Below are 16,189 nucleotides of genomic sequence, written 5' to 3'. Positions count from 1 at the left end.
CTATTGCTCCAACCCCTTTTCCCTAGCTTCTTGGGCCCTTTGTCAGCTTGTGTGTGCTCCCAGAGGTTGGGGATCCGGAAACATAACTCCAAACTTGGACTGGCATGTTTGGGGGGCCGTGTAGAGTCACTGAGCCTCATGCCACTTGAGGAATATCCCAATTTTTTTCTAAAAGGCCAAAGCTTCTTTTGAACTGGACCTGTCACCTTCTAGACTGGGTCCTGGCTGTTAGGATCTCTCCAGCATTGCTGGCAGGCACCCCTGGTCCATGACCTTCTGTCCTCATCCTGCATACTGGAGCTCTAGAGCTTTTCAGCTTCTCTGTGCCCCACACCTGCATCAGGAAGGGGCACCCACAACTGGAATCTCACGCGTTGATTGAATTGATTTTAATCTGTGGACCCACATCTGGACTGGTGTGAGTTTCTGGCGGTGCCTTTGAGCCTGATGGCAGTGGGTAGCACAAGGGGTTTTCTGGGCTGGTCTACTGCTTGCAGACCCTGGGGTCCTGCAGCTGCTCGTTTTGACTCGCTCAGCTCTGCCTCCTGGCCTGGGGAAGGCTCAGTGAGAGGAAGATCAGAGCTCGTCCGGGGATGGACTGATAGGTCCCACTATCCCCATGATGCTGCACAAGCCCCCGCCATGGCTGCTTGTGCCATTTTCCCCAGTGCTGTTTTCCCCAGTGTTATACACACGAATGGTGCTTGGGGCAGGAGGCTTAGCATCTGGGTACACCCTGGTGCACCTGCTCCTGCTTATCTCTGCAGGTGAGCTGCAATGGCCGGGAGGACGTGACCTGCTGGACCCTTGTCCACCCACCAAGTGGTTCCACCATGCAGAAGCCCAGCGGCCTCAAGCCCCCCGGCCGTGGCGGGAAGCACTCGAGCCCTGTGGGCCGGACTTCCACGGGCTCAACTTCTTCTGCAGCCACAGCCACAGGCTCCAAGGAAGGTGAGTGGGGTGGGGTGGGTCTTTTGGTGGGGGGTGGTTTTGATGGGCATGACTTCTGGATGAAGCCTGCGTGAGCATGGCTTCTGGGTAAGCCATCTGGTGTGCTGGCGGCTGCTTGGGGCGGGGCAATGCCCGGAGAGCTAGCACAGCAGTAGGGCGTTTGCCTTGCATGCAGAAGGACGGTGGTTCGAATCCCGGCATTCCTTATGGTCCCCTGAGCCTGCCAGGAGCAATCTCTGAGCACAGAGCCAAGAGTAACCCCTGAGCACTGCCAAGTATAACCTTAACCCCCCCCCAAATGCCCTGAGGGCATTCTCCTGACTGAGAAGACACCTGAGACGGCAGCTGTGCCCACCCATCCCTCCACTTCCCTTACTCCCTGGCACCCGCCACGCTCTCTGCTCACTGGAGACGTGATGGGGACAGCAAGTAGAAACTGCCAGCTGAGACCATGTGCCCTGGAACGGGGAGGAAGCCTCCATGAGTCTGACCTCCCTGGGGATCTTGGAGCCTGTGGGGGTGCAGGCAGCTCTCCTGCCCATCTGCCTGCTCTGGGCTACCTTGTGAGTGGCAGCAGTGGGCTCACTGGGCTCTGTTCTGGGTGCGGATCCAGGGGAGTGGCCGAAGCCCAAATATGAGCTCAGTCCTGGCAGAGTGTCTATGGGGGCCTGGCTGAACAGAGTCCACTGCACCCCACCACAGGGACGTGGGTTTGGGTCTCCCTTAGAGGTAGGACACAGAATAGCAGTGCCTGGAGTGTTGTACACAAGGAAATTCGGGGGGGGGGGGTCTCTAGTGCCAGGAAGTGAACTAGGCCCCCCCTGATTCCAAGTCGGGGTGTGTCAGGCATAGCGGAAGGTCCTGTGGCTGCTTCTGCTGAGGCAGGAGAGGCAGGCAGGGGATGCCCGAAGAGTGACTGAGTAGCAGAACTTCCAACCTCTACCTGCAGGCTCAGGACCCGGGGGCTGGCACTGCCCTGAAAGGGGGTTTGAACTCGGGCTCACCAGTGTCTGCTACAGGGGAGCAATGACTTCACTTCCTGGCTGTGCTCAGTGAGTGGGTACAGCAGAATGTGGGGGGCTGAGCCCCGCCAAGGTTCACCTGGCTTGTGCCAGGCCCTGAGGGTCACCCCAGAATTACTTGCCCATTCCCCATCCCTCTTGAGGCTGACCCAGGTGGCTTCTAGTCAGTGGATTCAGCAAGGCCAGGTTGGAGCGATAGGCAGGTTAAGAGGCCGGGGGGTGTAGGGTTGAGCCTGGGTCCCCACAGTTCTCATTCCTGCTCCTCTGTTCCCTCTGCTTGACCTTGATGTCCTGACTGGAGTGGGCAGCTGGACATAGCTGAGGGTTTCCCCTTCATCTTCAGCCCTTCTTTCTACTTTCTACTTTTATTTTGTTTTTTTAGTTTTTGGTTTTTGGGCTATACCCGGTGGTGCTCACGGGTTACTCCTGGCTGTCTGCTCAGAAATAGCTCCTGACAGGCACGGGGGACCATATGGGACACCGGGATTCGAACCAACCACCTTTGGTCCTGGATCGACTGCTTGCAAGGCAAACACCGCTGTGCTATCTCTCCAGGCCCAGACTTTTATTTTGTTCTTAGGCCATACCTGGTGATGATCAGGGGTTAATCCTGTCTCTGAGCTCAGGAATTACTCCTGAAAGACTTGGAACCATATGGGACATTGGGGATCAAACCGTGTTTGGCCGTATGCAAGGGAAATGCCCTCCCCACTGTTCTATCGCTCTGGCCCCTTTCTCTCTGTTTTAAGACTAGAAAATTCACGGGCTGGAAAGATAGCATGGAGGAAGGGCATTTGCCTTGCATGCAGGACAGTGGATTGAATCCCGGCATCCTATATGGTCCCCCGAACTTACCAGGAGCGATTTCTGAGTGTAGAGCCAGAAGTAACTCCTGAGTGCTGCCAGGTGTGACCCAAAAGCCAGAAAGAAAAAGAAAAGACTAGAAAACTCAAACCCAGGGGGCTAGAGAGATAGCACAGAAGTAGAGCATTTACCTTGCACGTAGCTGATTGAGGACAAACATTGGTTCAAATCCCAGCATCCCATGTGGTCCTCCATGCCTGCCAGGAGCACCAGTGGGTGTGACCCAAAAACAAAACAAAAACAAAATAAACCCACCTCAAATGCAGAGCTCATCTGAGTTGCCTGGAATTGGGGGTGTGAAGCTTCTATGTCCTTCTGTGTCTTCTCTGTCCCCTCCTGGCATGGTAGTTGGGGTCCCCGCTCAATCCTGTCCTGCAGGCAGGCAAGTGAGACGGGTGATCTCTCCCCTGCTTGGTCTCAGCCAACCCCCAGGGACCCATAAAATCAGAGCTGATAGCTCAGATATCAACAGGGGGGAGGTGTACCAGTCTGGCCACTTTATAGTGCCCTCCCAAGGGGTCCACACAAGGCAGGCTTGGAGCTCTTCATATTTATTTATTTTTAGGTTTTGGGTCACATATGGATGTGCTCAGGGCTCACTCTGGCAGGCTCAGGGAACCAGGTGAGATATTTAACCCAGGTTGGCTATTGCAAGGCTAACACCTTCACCCCTACACTTTCTCCTGCGCCCCTGAACTATGAGGCCCTAGCATTCCTGGCATCCCTGAATGTCCCATGTAGGAAGCAGTGCCACACCCAGTCTCTGTGGGATTCTGCTCTTGATCTTGCTCCTGGGGGTTGGGGTGGGTCCTACCTTCTCAGTGGCCTGTCCCAGAACCTGTGTGGCCCCCTCAGCCCTTACAGAGCTGGCCCATCCCCTCTCGCCCCTGCAGAGTCCACTCCTTCAAGGTCAGTCCTCACAGCCAGCGCCCCTGACCACATCCTCCTCTGGCTAATAGCCTGGTGGAGAGCTGAGCTTCCCATGAGGGGGAAGGGCAGGGGGCTGATGCTGCCCCTGACGTTGGCTGCAGCGATTGATCGTGCGGGGAGGGGGAGGGCAGCCTCGCACCACCCGATCCAGAGTGGACGTGGCTCCATGGGGAGCTGGGTTTGCTCGCTCCAGGGTAAGCTCCTGCGCCTGCCGTCTACTGCCCGGTCTGGCCAGGCCTCCATCGGACGGGGAGAGAGAGGTAGGAATGGGGTCCGTCCGTCTGGCTTAGGGAAAAGACAGAGGATGACTGAGTGGCTGGCTGGATGCAACATCGTGGGGACACCTGAATTAGGGCACAGGGGGATTTCTGGGGCTAGTGTGGGGCTGGCTGAAGTGTACCAGATTTCTCCTGTAGATCTGGCAAGGAAGGATAAGCTTTGGGGCTCGGGTCTCTGTGCTCTGGCTATGCATGTAGACTAGGAACTGGGTGGGATATGGATTCCCGTGGTGGTGGATTTGGGCTGGGGGAGAGTTGGGTAGGGGTAATGGGGGTTCTATCCCCTACATCTTGGTGCAGAGATTCTAGAAATGTCTTGAGGGCTGGCTTGGGGCAGGCACAGGGTGGGGGCCTGCTGTGTTATGGCCCCCAAGACACGGGTGTGTGAGGGGCTCTGGCAGTCAGTCTTGCAGCCACAGCAGGATTTGTTCCGGCCTCACAAGGTCCTTCTTGGTTTTCTTTTTTGGGGGGAAACCCTCATAAGTAGTACTAGAGGTCCTGATGGTTGAGGCATCGGCTGGACTGTGCTGAGGCCACCGGTGGGATTGTGGGGCCACACAGGACTTGAAATCAAAGTGGGTTCTTTTGTTTGTTGTTTTGGGGCCATACCTGGCAGTTCTCATGGCTCACTCCTGGCTCTATGCTCAAGAATCATGCCTGGCAGTCTCCAGGACATGTAGGATGCTGTGGATTGAACCCAGGTCAGCCACATGCAAAACAGGCAGCCTGCCGGCTGTACTATCACTCTGGCTCAATCTTGGGTTCTTGTGCGCAAGGCAAGCCTATTCCTTTTGTCTTTTTTCTTTGTTTTTTGGTCATATCTGGCAGCCCCCAGGGGCTACTCCCATTCAGTGTTTGTGGGGTACCCCAGGGAACAATATGGTGCCGAGGATTGAGCCCAACCTCACTCAGTAAGATGTTATTTTTGTTTTGTTTTGTTTTGGTTTGGTTTTTGGGCCACACCCGGAGGTGCTCAGGGGTTACTCCTGGCTGTCTGCTCAGAAATAGCTCCTGGCAGGCACCGGGGACCATATGGAACACCGGGATTCGAACCAACCACCTTTGGTCCTGGATCGGCTGCTTGCAAGGCAAACACCGCTGTGCTATCTCTCCGGGCCCAAGATGTTATTTTCTTTTCTTTTCTTTTTTTTTTTTTTTTTTTTGTTCTTGGTTTAATTTTTGGGTCACTCCCGGCAGCGCTCAGGGGTTACTCCTGACTCTACACTCATATCGCTCCTGTCAGACCCAGGGGACCCATATGGGATGCTGGGACTCGAACCACCATCCTTCTGCATGCAAGACAAGCACCCTACCTCCATGCTGTCTCTCTGGCCCCTCAGTAGGATGTTTTATTTATTATTATTAAACATATAATTTTTTGTTCAAGCCCCACCAGGCCATGTTCAGGACTTATTCCTGACTTTGTGCTCCTGGTAAGGCTATAGGGACCATATGCAGTGCCAGGGGTCAAACTGGGGTAGTTGTCTGCAGAGAAACTCCCTTCCCTGCTGTACTGGTTTTTCTGTCCTGCTCTGTCTCTCCCTCACTTCCTGCCCCCCATATCACCAAGACAGCAGGAAGTTGAGGACAGATCCTGGGTCCACAGCTGTTCCTTATCCGGGCACTTGCTTGCTGCTTGCGGGTGTTCTGTGAATGACCCATCACTGAGTCCTCTTCCTCCTTTTAAATTATTTCCAGAGGAAATGGCCAAACTGATAGTCCCTTAGGCCCTAGAGATAAGACAGCAGAGAAGGTACTTGCCTTACACACGGCCTGTCTGGGTTTGATCCCTGGCACCTCATGTGGTCACCAGAGCATAGAGCCAGGAGTAAACCCAGAGCATCACCAGGTCTGGCCCCCAAACTAAGTCAATAAATAAATAATTATTACATTTTGAATATCTTACTTTCAATTTCTTTTTTTTTTTTTTTTTTTTTTTTTTGGTTTTTGGGCCACACCTGGCGGTGCTCAGGGGTCACACCTGGCTGTCAGCTCAGAAATAGCTCCTGGCAGGCATCAGGGACCATATGGGACACCGGGTTTCGAACCAACCACCTTTGGTCCTGGATCTGCAGCTTGCAAGGCAAACGCCGCTGTGCTATCTCTCTGGGCTCCACTTTTAATTTCTTGTTTGTTTTGGGGCCATACCCAGCAGTGTTTAGACTTACTCCTGGCTTCTGCACTCAGGGATCACTCCTGGTGTTCGGGGGACTAGAGGAGATGCTGGGGCTTGAACCTGGGTCAGATGTGTGCAATATGAGCTCCCTACTTTTTCTTTTTCTTTCTTTCTTTTTGTTTGTTGGTTTGTTTTGGGGCCACCCCTGGTAATGCACAGGGGTTACTCCTGGCTATGAGGAAACATATGGGACACCGGGGATCGAACCGAGTTCCGTCCTAAGCTAGCGCAGGCAAGGCAGATGATGCCTTACCATTTGTGCCACTCCTCTGGCCCTCCTTTTTTTTTTTCTTTCCTTTTATAAACACTAATTTTATTTATTTATTATGGGCCACACCTGGTGGTGCTCAGGGCTCAGGGTTTTCTCCTGGCTCTGAGCTCAGAAATCGCTCCTGGCAGGCTCAGGGGACCATATGGAATACTAGGAATCAAACCCGGGTCCATCCTGGGTCAGCCGCATGCAAGGCAAACACCCTACTGCTGTACTATCGCTCCAGCCCCCAGCCCCGACTTTTTCTATTTTTGTCACTTTTTGGGGGGCACACCCAGAGGCGTTCAGGGGCTGCTCCTGGCTCTATGCTCAGAAATCTCCCCTGGCAGGCCCGGGAGAACGTATGGAATGCCAGGAATTGAACCTGGGTTTGTCCCGAGTCGGCTGCATGCAAGGCAAATGCCCTACCACTATGCTATCACTCCAGCCCCTTTTTTCATCACTTTTATTTAGTAGTGCTAGACTTCAAACCTCTCACGCAAGTCTGGCTTGAGACTCTCTGAGCCACCTCCTTGTCCTTCATCACTTTTCCTATTTTATCTCATTCCTGGTGGTAACTTTCTTGGGCAGGTTGACTCTGGAAGTACTAATGGGGCCATGTAGCTGGGTCTTGGTGCCCTTGTCCCCACAGTACACACACCAACCCTCTAAGCCATCTCCCAACTTTTCTTGTTGTTGTTGGTTTTAGGGCCACACTCTGTGACCCCACCACACCCAACGTGAAGTGCTGGGGAGGAGGCAGAGGCAATTATGGGGATTTGAACCTGTGTCAGCCTCACAGACAAATGCCTTCCCTCTTGACCCATCTCTGTAGTTCAGCTCCTTCTTGGGTGGCAGGTCAGGGATTTGTATTTCCAGTTCTCACTGATCCCCCTCCAGGGGTTCTGCAAGATCCCCCTCCAGGCCACAGGCTGAGCAGGCCCCAGGGGTCCCCTGGCCTCAACTAGAGCTGGTGGGATTTTTCAGGGCAGGTTTGACCACATCAGACATAGTGATTGCTCAGGTAAAAAATGTCCCCTGTGCAATGAGATGAATTGAAGACAACACTGGCCTTTCCTGTGAGTCCTGCAAAGCAAATCTCTTGATCGCTCTGAAATACTCTTTATTCCATATCTTTGTTTTGTTGTTTTTTTTTGGGCCACACCCAGTGATGCTCAGGGGTTACTCATGGCTATGCACTCAGAAATTGCTCCTGCTTGGGGGGACCATATGGGACACCAGGGGATCAAACCACATTTCGTCCTAGGCTAGCACGGGCAAGGCAGATGACTTACCACTTGAGCCACTGCTCCGGCCCTTCACTCCATATCTTTAAAGTTCTCAAGTTTGGAAATACTTGAGTGATCTCTCCCTACTCTGTTCAGTGGGGATCTGGAAATGTGATTTCAGGGTTGGCAGGGACACCATGGAACTTGGTCAGGGTCAAAGCCACTGCCTGCAGGTGCTTTAAGACCCTTGGGTGGCCCGGGCCCTATTAGCAAACGTCTAATGGAGAGGTTTGTCCATTGGAGAGGTTTGTTTTCAGCATCAGGGCCCATGACAGCCAAGCTGTGAGCCAGCTGCTGGAGAAAAAGGGGGGGCTATAATGCCTGCCACTGGTGGACAGGGGGACCAGTGGCAAATGCGGAGGGATAGGTAGCAGGGGCACTTGGGGAGGGACTGGAGAGAACACAGTAGGGGTGGGCTACAGGCAGGGTTTGGTCCCTGGCGCACAGGTGGTCCCTTGCGCCCTGCCAGAACCAGGAATAACAGAACCAGGTGCTCCTGAGCACCATCAGATGTGACCCCAAAAACTAATAAGAAAGAAAAGGGGAAGTGGCGGCTGGAGTACAGTGGTTAGACTACTCTGCCTTGCATGACCCAGGTTCAATCCCTGGCACTGCACAGGATCTCCAAAGTTCCACCAGAAGTGACCTCTGAACTCAAAGCCAGGAGTGAGCCCAGAGCACTAATAGCCTTAAAACCAACAAAAAGGGATTTGGGGAACTGACTCATAAGTGAAGCAGTCAGGAAGGCTTCTCAGAGAAGGTAAGGGTTTGTTGGGGCCCAGCCCCAGTGACCAGACCTGAAGCAGGGATGCCTCAAGAACTAAGAAAAGGGGTCCAGAGAGATAGCATGGAGGTCAGGCATTTGCCTTGCATGCAGAAAGATGGTGGTTCGAATCCCAGCGTCCCATATGATCCCCCGAGCTTGTCAGGAGCGATTTCTTTCTTTCTTTTTTTTTTTTTTGGGGGGGGGGGTCACACCCGGCAATGCTCAGGGGTCACTACTGGCTCTGCGCTCAGAAATCACTCCTGGCAGGCTCAGGAACCATATGGGATGCCGGGATTCGAACCACCGACCTTCTGCATGCTTGGCAAACACCTTACTCCATGCTATCTCTCCGGCCCCGACAGGAGCGATTTCTGAGCGTAGAGCCAGGAGGAATCCCTGAGTGCTGTAGGGTATGACCCAAAAACCAAAAAAAAAAAGAAAAAGAAAAAAAAAGAACTAAGAAAAGAGAAAAGAGAACTAAGGGGCAGGAGCGATAGCACAGTGATAGGGCGTTTGCCTGGAATGCGGCCAATCATGTACGGACCCTGATTCGATTCCCGGCATCCCATATGTTCCCCTGAGCCTGCCAGGAGTGCTCATAAGTAACCCTTGAGCACTGTCGGATGTGACCCAAAAACAAAAAAAAAAAGAAAAGAGAACTAAGAGAAAAGGTCCTGGGGTTAGAGGCTCGCAGCCTCATGGTCTGTCCTCTGCTTGTAGTATTTATTGCTTAGAATGGAAATCATGAGAAAAACAGTGTTTTCTGGGTCAGCACCTAACTCCTAACTGTTCATCTCCCTGGCCAGACACATCAGCATATCGGAACATTCATCTTTGTCTTTTTTTTAAATATCTTTATTTATACAGGAACAAGCATTTTTGTGATGGGCTGGGGGGGTTCTTCCAGGAGGGGGCCAGATAAGGCAGTTACAAGACTCCATGGGGAACCGCATTCCACCTTCAGGTACCAGTGTTCTGGATTTAGAGGTCTCAAAACCACATCCTGTCTTTTCTTTATCTCACTCTAGAACTCAGGCTAAGTTGAGACTGGGCAGAGGCCCTGGGATAACCCCAAACCACAGGAAGCCTGCTTCTCTGGGTCCCCCGGGGCCTTGCTTCCCTTGCACTAAGGCTGCCGTCCCCTCCAGCGTTTCAGCCACGGGGCCTGGTGGCCCAGAGCTGCAGGGGAGCTCTGCCTGGGACTCTCCTCGCCCTCACAGCCCAGTCAATTCTATCCTTGCACCCCACTCTTCAGCCCCTGCTCTGGCCTCAGAGCACCCCTCATGCCTGCATCCAGGGGCGGAGGCTGAGCTTTCCCTTGGAGCCTCTGGGAGCTGGGCTTTTGCTGCTCTGTTCAAGCTGGAAGTGGCCCAACCACAGAAGCTTCTAGCACTTTCCAGTACCTATACAGCTCAGCCACTCTCTTCCCTCCTGAGGATGCTTAGGCTATGTGGAAGTTCCTGCAGGGAAGAAGCTCTGAGAGGTTTCTGAGCTCCCTGGGTTATGTAGGAGGGGGCCCAAAGAGGTCCATGGCCCAGTCCCCTGTGGATTCTCACAGCTGTTGAAACAGCTGGTCTAAGCCTGGAGCTGGGTGGGTAACGCAGGGAGATTACCTGGGGGTGGCCTGGCGGGCAGCTGGCAAGGGGACAGCTGAGAGTGGCTTCTCCCCAAGTAAAGCCCCCCGGGGCTTCTGGAGACACCTCAGTGTGTCACCAAAGACAAATAGGGACTGAGAGGCTACAAAGGGACAGGGAAGGACAGAGGGATGAAGGACAGAGTAATGAGGAGGGTGGGGACAGGCAGGCAACCTGTATTCTTAGGGTGCAGGAACATTTTGACAGAGACCCCAGAACTTTTGCCCGCTTGGACCCTGCCTTGCTTTTGTGGGAGCCACAAAACAACTTATGGGCAATCCCATCTTTCCTGGTGGCGTGGGGTGACTGCCAATCTTCCAGCCTGCAAAAGGAGGGGAGGCAGAGCAGACAGGAAGTGCTATGCCCAGGTCAGGCTGTGGATAGGTCTTAAATGGCAGCTGTGATTTGGTTATTATCAGGGGACACCCAGGCAGTGCTCGGGCCACACGGCTTTCCTGGGCAATGCTGGGCCCATCGGGCTCGACCTTCAGTGTTGGTTGGGTCTGGCAGCGCAGAGTTCTAGATGCAGCCGGACCATCCCAGGGCTCAATGACAAGTGGTGCTGGGGCCTTGCCCTTTCCAGCCCCACAGTCTGAGTAGGATCAGTATGCCGGACTGATCTGTGCCCCAAACCTCAGTATCTGCCCTGCCTTGCAGGCCAAACCTCAGTATCTGCCCTGCCTTGCAGGCCAGCCTGTCGTCGTCGTCGTCGTCGTCGTCGTCGTCGTCGTCGTCTTCTTCTTCTTCTTCTTCTTCTTCGTCGTCTTCTTCTTCTTCTTCTTCTTCTTCTTCTTCTTTTTCTTCTTCTTCTTCTTCTTCTTCTTCTTCTTCTTCTTCTTCTTCTTCTTCTTCTTCTTCTTCTTCTTCTTCTTCTTCCTTCTTCCTTCTTCTTCTTCTTCTTCCTCTTCCTCTCCCTCTTCCTCTTCCTCCTCCTCCTCCTCTGCCTCCTCCGCCTCCTCCCCCCACTTCTTCCTCCTCTTCTTTTTCTTTTCATTTTTTTTTTTTTTTTTTTTTTTTTTTGGTTTTTGGGCCACACCCTGTGACGCTCAGGGGTTACTCCTGGCTATGCGCTCAGAAGTTGCTCCTGGCAACATATGGGGACCATATGGGACGCCGGGGGATCGAACCGCGGTCCGTCCTAGGCTAGCGCAGGCAAGGCAGGCACCTTACCTCCAGCGCCACCGCCCGGCCCCACTTCTTCTTTTTCTTTTCTTCCTCCTCCTTCTTTCTTCTTCCTCCTCCTCCTCTTCTTCTTTTTCTTCTTCTTTTCTTCCCCCTCCTTCTTTATTCTTCTTCCTCTTCTTCTCCTCCTTTTCCTCCTCCTCCTCCTTCTTCTTTCCTTTCTTCCTTTCTCTTCTTTCTTTCTTCTTTCTTCCTGCCTCTTACGCCCTGCACCACCGCTCTGCCCCCTGTATTCTTTTTTTGTTTGTTTCACCAGCTATGCTCAGGGCTAACTAAAGGCTCCATTAGGGATCACTTCTACCAGTATTCTGGAATGCCAAGGGTCGAACCTGGGTCGGTCCCATGCCAGGCAGATGCCCTCCCCACTGGACTCTATCTTTGACCCTCCCTGACCATTGTCCCTTTCTCTCTCTCACAGGCTCCCCGCTGCATAAGCAGGCTTCGGGCTCTCCCTCGACGGCCGCCCCTGCCCCAGAGAAGCCAGGCCCCAAGGCGGGCGAAGTGGGCGATGACTTCCTGGGCGACTTCGAGGTGGGCGAGCGGGTGTGGGTGAACGGCGTGAAGCCGGGCGTGGTGCAGTACTTGGGCGAGACGCAGTTCGCACCGGGCCAGTGGGCAGGCGTGGTGCTGGACGAGCCAGTGGGCAAGAACGATGGCGCGGTGGGTGGCGTACGCTACTTCGAGTGTGCCGCGCTGCAGGGCATCTTCACACGGCCCTCCAAGCTCTCCCGGCAGCCCACGGCTGAGGGCTCAGGCAGCGATGCCCACTCTGTGGAGTCGCTCACGGCCCAGAACCTGTCACTGCACTCGGGGACGGCCACCCCACCGCTGGGGGCCCGTGTCCTGCCGCTGCGGGAGAGTGTCCTCAGCAGCGCAGGCAAGACGGGCAACGAGTCGGGCTCCAACCTGTCGGACAGCGGCTCGGTGAAGCGCGGAGACAAGGACCTTCGCCTGGGAGACCGTGTGCTGGTGAGTGTCCCCCTGGCCTGGAGGGTTTCTGGAACCTTCTGGCCTGTGACCCCTAGGCAAGTATTTGGACCTCTTTGGGCCGTCATTGCTCTGTTCACAAAGGAGCTTTTCTGGGGCTGGAGTGAGAGGACAGTGTGGAGGGCACGTGCCTTGCATGTAGGCGACCTGGGTTTGATATTCAGCATCCCAGATGGTCCTCTGAGCACCACCAGGAGTGATTTCTGAGTGCAGAGCCAGGAGTACCGCTGGGTATAAGCCATGAGCATCACCAGATGTAGCTACCATCCCCCAAAATAAAAGCAAAAATGGAGCATTTCTTGGACTGGAGCAGTAGTACAACAGGGAGGGTTGCCTTGCATGTGGTAGACCCGGTTTCCATCTCCGGCATCCCATATAGTCCCTTGAGTCTGCAGGAGTGATTTCTGAGCACTTCAGAGTGTGACCCAAAAACCAAAATAATAGTAATAATAATAATATTAGTGGGGCTGAAGTGATAGCACAGCAGGGAGGGTTTGTGCCTTGCTCTTGGCTGACCTTGGTTTGATCCCTGGCATCCCTTTTGGTCCCCCAAACCTGCCAGGAGTGATTTCTGAGCGCAAACAGGAATAATCCCTAAGTGCCTCCAGGTTTGTGTAACACACACACACATACACACACACACATACACACACACACATACACACACACACACACACACACACATACGTGTTTCTATCACCCTCCTGTAGGTCGGAATGCATTTAAAGGTTCAATGCTTTTGGGTTTTTTTAGTTCATTTGTTTATTTGGGGGCAAGGACATTGCTAGTGGACTGTCTGCCCAGTGGACCTGGCAGAGGAGGATATGCAGTGCCAGGATTAGACTCCAGGCAGATGATGCGCCACGGAAGCCATCACCCAGCCCCTGTATAAATGCTTGATTTGCTTGTTTTAGTTTGGGAGCTTTTCCAGAGGCCATGTGGTGCTGGGGGATTTAACTCAGGGCCTCACATCTGCAAGGCAAGTGCCATCTCCCTGGCCCCATGTTTGCCTGTAGGCCTTGCTGTACACGTTAACTACAGGCCATGCATAGCCCAGCATGGACCTGTCCTCCTGATCCTTCCCAGTACTGTCCCCAGCACACATGTGAGATGGACATGCCACTTCTTGCCATTATCAGAGGGTCTTGAGTGTGGCCCGGTGCTGGCTGATGGGAAAGGATGATTCATGGAAGGTTTCTCTACAAGGACTGGACACCCCCCCACCCCCATTGCCCCAGGGACACTGCCCGAAGCCCACCCCATCTCGATGGAAACACCAGAAGGTTCTCAGGGAGAACAGTTGGTCCTCAGAGAAATGAGGGCCGTGAATCAGCATCAAGAACACATGGGTGGGGTGGGGAGGGGGTGCCAGCAGTTTGAGCCCTTTCCAGGTAAGAAACTTTCCAATTTAGATTTGGGAGATAGGGCCAGAGAGATAGCATGAAGGTAGTGAATTTGCCTTGCATGCAGAAGGACAGTGGTTCGAATCCTGGCATCCCATATGGTCCCCCGTGCCTGCCAGGAGCGATTTCTGAGTGTAGAGCCAAGAGTAACCCCTGAGCACTGCCGGGTGTGACCCAAAAACCAAAAAAAAAAAAGATTCGGGGGATAATTGAAGGTGTACTGAAATAGTTAAATATTCTGGGCCCAGAGAGATAGCACAGCCGTGTTTGCCTTGCAAGCAGCCAATCCAGGACCAAAGGTGGTTGGTTCGAATCCCGGTGTCCCATATGGTCTCCCGTGCCTGCCAGGAGCTATTTTTGAGCAGACAGCCAGGAGTAACCCCTGAACATCGCTGGTTATGGCCCAAAAACCAAAAAAAAAAAAAAAAGTTAAACATTCTTCTTAATAAAGTATCAGATTTTGGGGCCAGAGAGATAGCACAGCAGGAGGGCATTTGCCTTGTATGCGGCCAACCCTGGAGGGATCTGGTTTGATTCCCAGCATCCCATATGGTCCCCGAGCCTTCCAGGCTAGTTTAAAAAATTTTTTTAAAGTATCGGTTTTGGAACTATAGCACAGTGGGGAGAGCATTTGCCTTGTACTCAGCTGACCCAAGTTGGATCACTGGCATCCCATATGGTCTTCTAAGTAATTCTTCTTTTTTTTGGGAGGGGGCACACCCTGTGACGCTCAGGGGTTACTCCTGGCTATGCGCTCAGAAATTGCTCCTGACTTAGGAGACCATATGGGATGCCGGGAATTGAACCACAATTCGTCCTAGGCTAGCGCACACAAGACAGACACCTTAAGGCTTGCCCCAATGCTTCAGCCTCACTTCTAAGTAATGCTTGAGTGCAGAGCCAGGAGTAAGCCCTGAGCACTGCTGAGTATGGCCCCCAAAAAGCTGTGTGTGTGTGACATACTGTTGACCTTTTTTTTTCCTAATTGGATCATACCCAGTGGTGTTCAGGGTTTACACCTGACTCTGTGCTAGAATTTGCTCATGACAGGCTTGGGGACCATATGGGATGTCGGGATTTGAACCAGGGTCTGTCCTGTGTTGACTGCGTGCAAGGCAAATGCCTTACCACTGTGCTATCTCTCCAGCCCTCCTGTTCACTTTCTTTTTCTTTTCTTTTCTTTTCTTTCTTTTTTTTTTTTTTTGGTTTTTGGTTTTTGGGCCACACCCGGCAGTACTCAGGGGTTACCCCTGGCTCTACACTCAGAAATCGCTCCTGGCAGGCTCAGGGGACCATATGGGATGCCGGGATTTGAACCACTGACACTCTGCATGAAAGGCAAACGCCTTACCTCCATGCTATCTCTCCGCCCCTCCTTCCTGTTCACTTTCTTAACCACTTTCCAAGATCCAATTTAGTAGAATTTGGGGAGCAGGGTGGTTTGCCAGGCTGTTCTCAGGACATACTCCTGACTCTGTGGTCAAGAAGCACTTGTGGGCCCGGAGAGATAGCACAGCAGCGTTTGCCTTGCAAGCAGCCGATCCAGGACCAAAGGTGGTTGGTTCGAATCCCGGTGTCCCATATGGCCCCCCTGCCTGCCAGGAGCTATTTCTGAACAGACAGCCAGGAATAACCCCTGAGCACCGCCGGGTGTGGCCAAAAAAAAAAAGAAGCACTCGTGACAGAGGCTGCAGACTGAATCAGATAGGTTAAGTGTGAGCAATAGCAGATATCTTAGCCACCGTCCCAACTTTCTGGCCCCACTAGTATTTTATGTGGACACTGTCTGGAAGCATTTCTGCAAACCTCTTTCACCTTGCAAAACTGAAACTGTCCCCAGGTGTGGTGCCCACGACTCAAACTACCGCAGCTCCGCACCTGCTATGTAGTGCTCAGGTCCCTGGGAACGCCTTCTTAGGGCATGGGGTTGCTGGGACGTGAAATCGGAGCCCCACACATGTATGTCTCCTGTTCTGGAGCTACCTCAGCCGTTTGAATTAGATATGAGGATATTTACTGAGACTCTCACATGCGACTGACATGTGCACACATATACACACACTTTTTATAGGGCCAGCGAGAGAGAGCTCAAAGGCAGGTTTCATATTTAGCCTGGACCTGGGTTCGATCTTCAACAGTCACCCCAAGTACTGTTAGTGTTTTTTTTGTTTTTTTGTTTGTTTGTTTTTTTAGTATTGATTGATTTTTGGACCACACCTAGTAGCGCCCAGGGGGGGTTACTCCTGACTCTACACTCAGAAATCGCCCCTGCCAGGCTGGGGGACCATATGGGATGCCAGGAATCAAACTGGGTCCCTCCCGGGTTGGCCACATGCAAGGCAAATGCCCTACTGCTGTGCTCTCTCTTTAGCCCCTGTTTCTTTGTTTGTTTGTTTGTTTGTTTGGGGTCATACCCGGCACTGCTCAGGGGCTACTCCTGGCTCTACGCTCAGAAAT

General features: G+C 53.0%; 1 protein-coding gene across 1 annotated transcript in view; it reads left to right on the top strand.

Moving 5' to 3' along the window:
- Positions 1 to 16,189, top strand: part of CLIP2 (CAP-Gly domain containing linker protein 2) — a 49,952-nt gene that overhangs the window by 12,432 nt on the left and 21,331 nt on the right. The window contains exons 2-3 of the mRNA XM_049789492.1: positions 768 to 951; positions 11,761 to 12,311. Coding sequence (XP_049645449.1) covers positions 834 to 951; positions 11,761 to 12,311 — 669 coding nt within the window. The 5' untranslated portion in view covers positions 768 to 833. The remainder of the gene's footprint in view (positions 1 to 767; positions 952 to 11,760; positions 12,312 to 16,189) is intronic.

Source organism: Suncus etruscus, chromosome 15 (genome assembly GCF_024139225.1).
Source record: "Suncus etruscus isolate mSunEtr1 chromosome 15, mSunEtr1.pri.cur, whole genome shotgun sequence".
In the NCBI taxonomy this organism is placed as follows: Eukaryota; Metazoa; Chordata; class Mammalia; order Eulipotyphla; family Soricidae; genus Suncus; species Suncus etruscus.
Note: the sequence above shows the minus strand (reverse complement) of the source record. Positions and strands in the feature narration are given on the sequence as shown.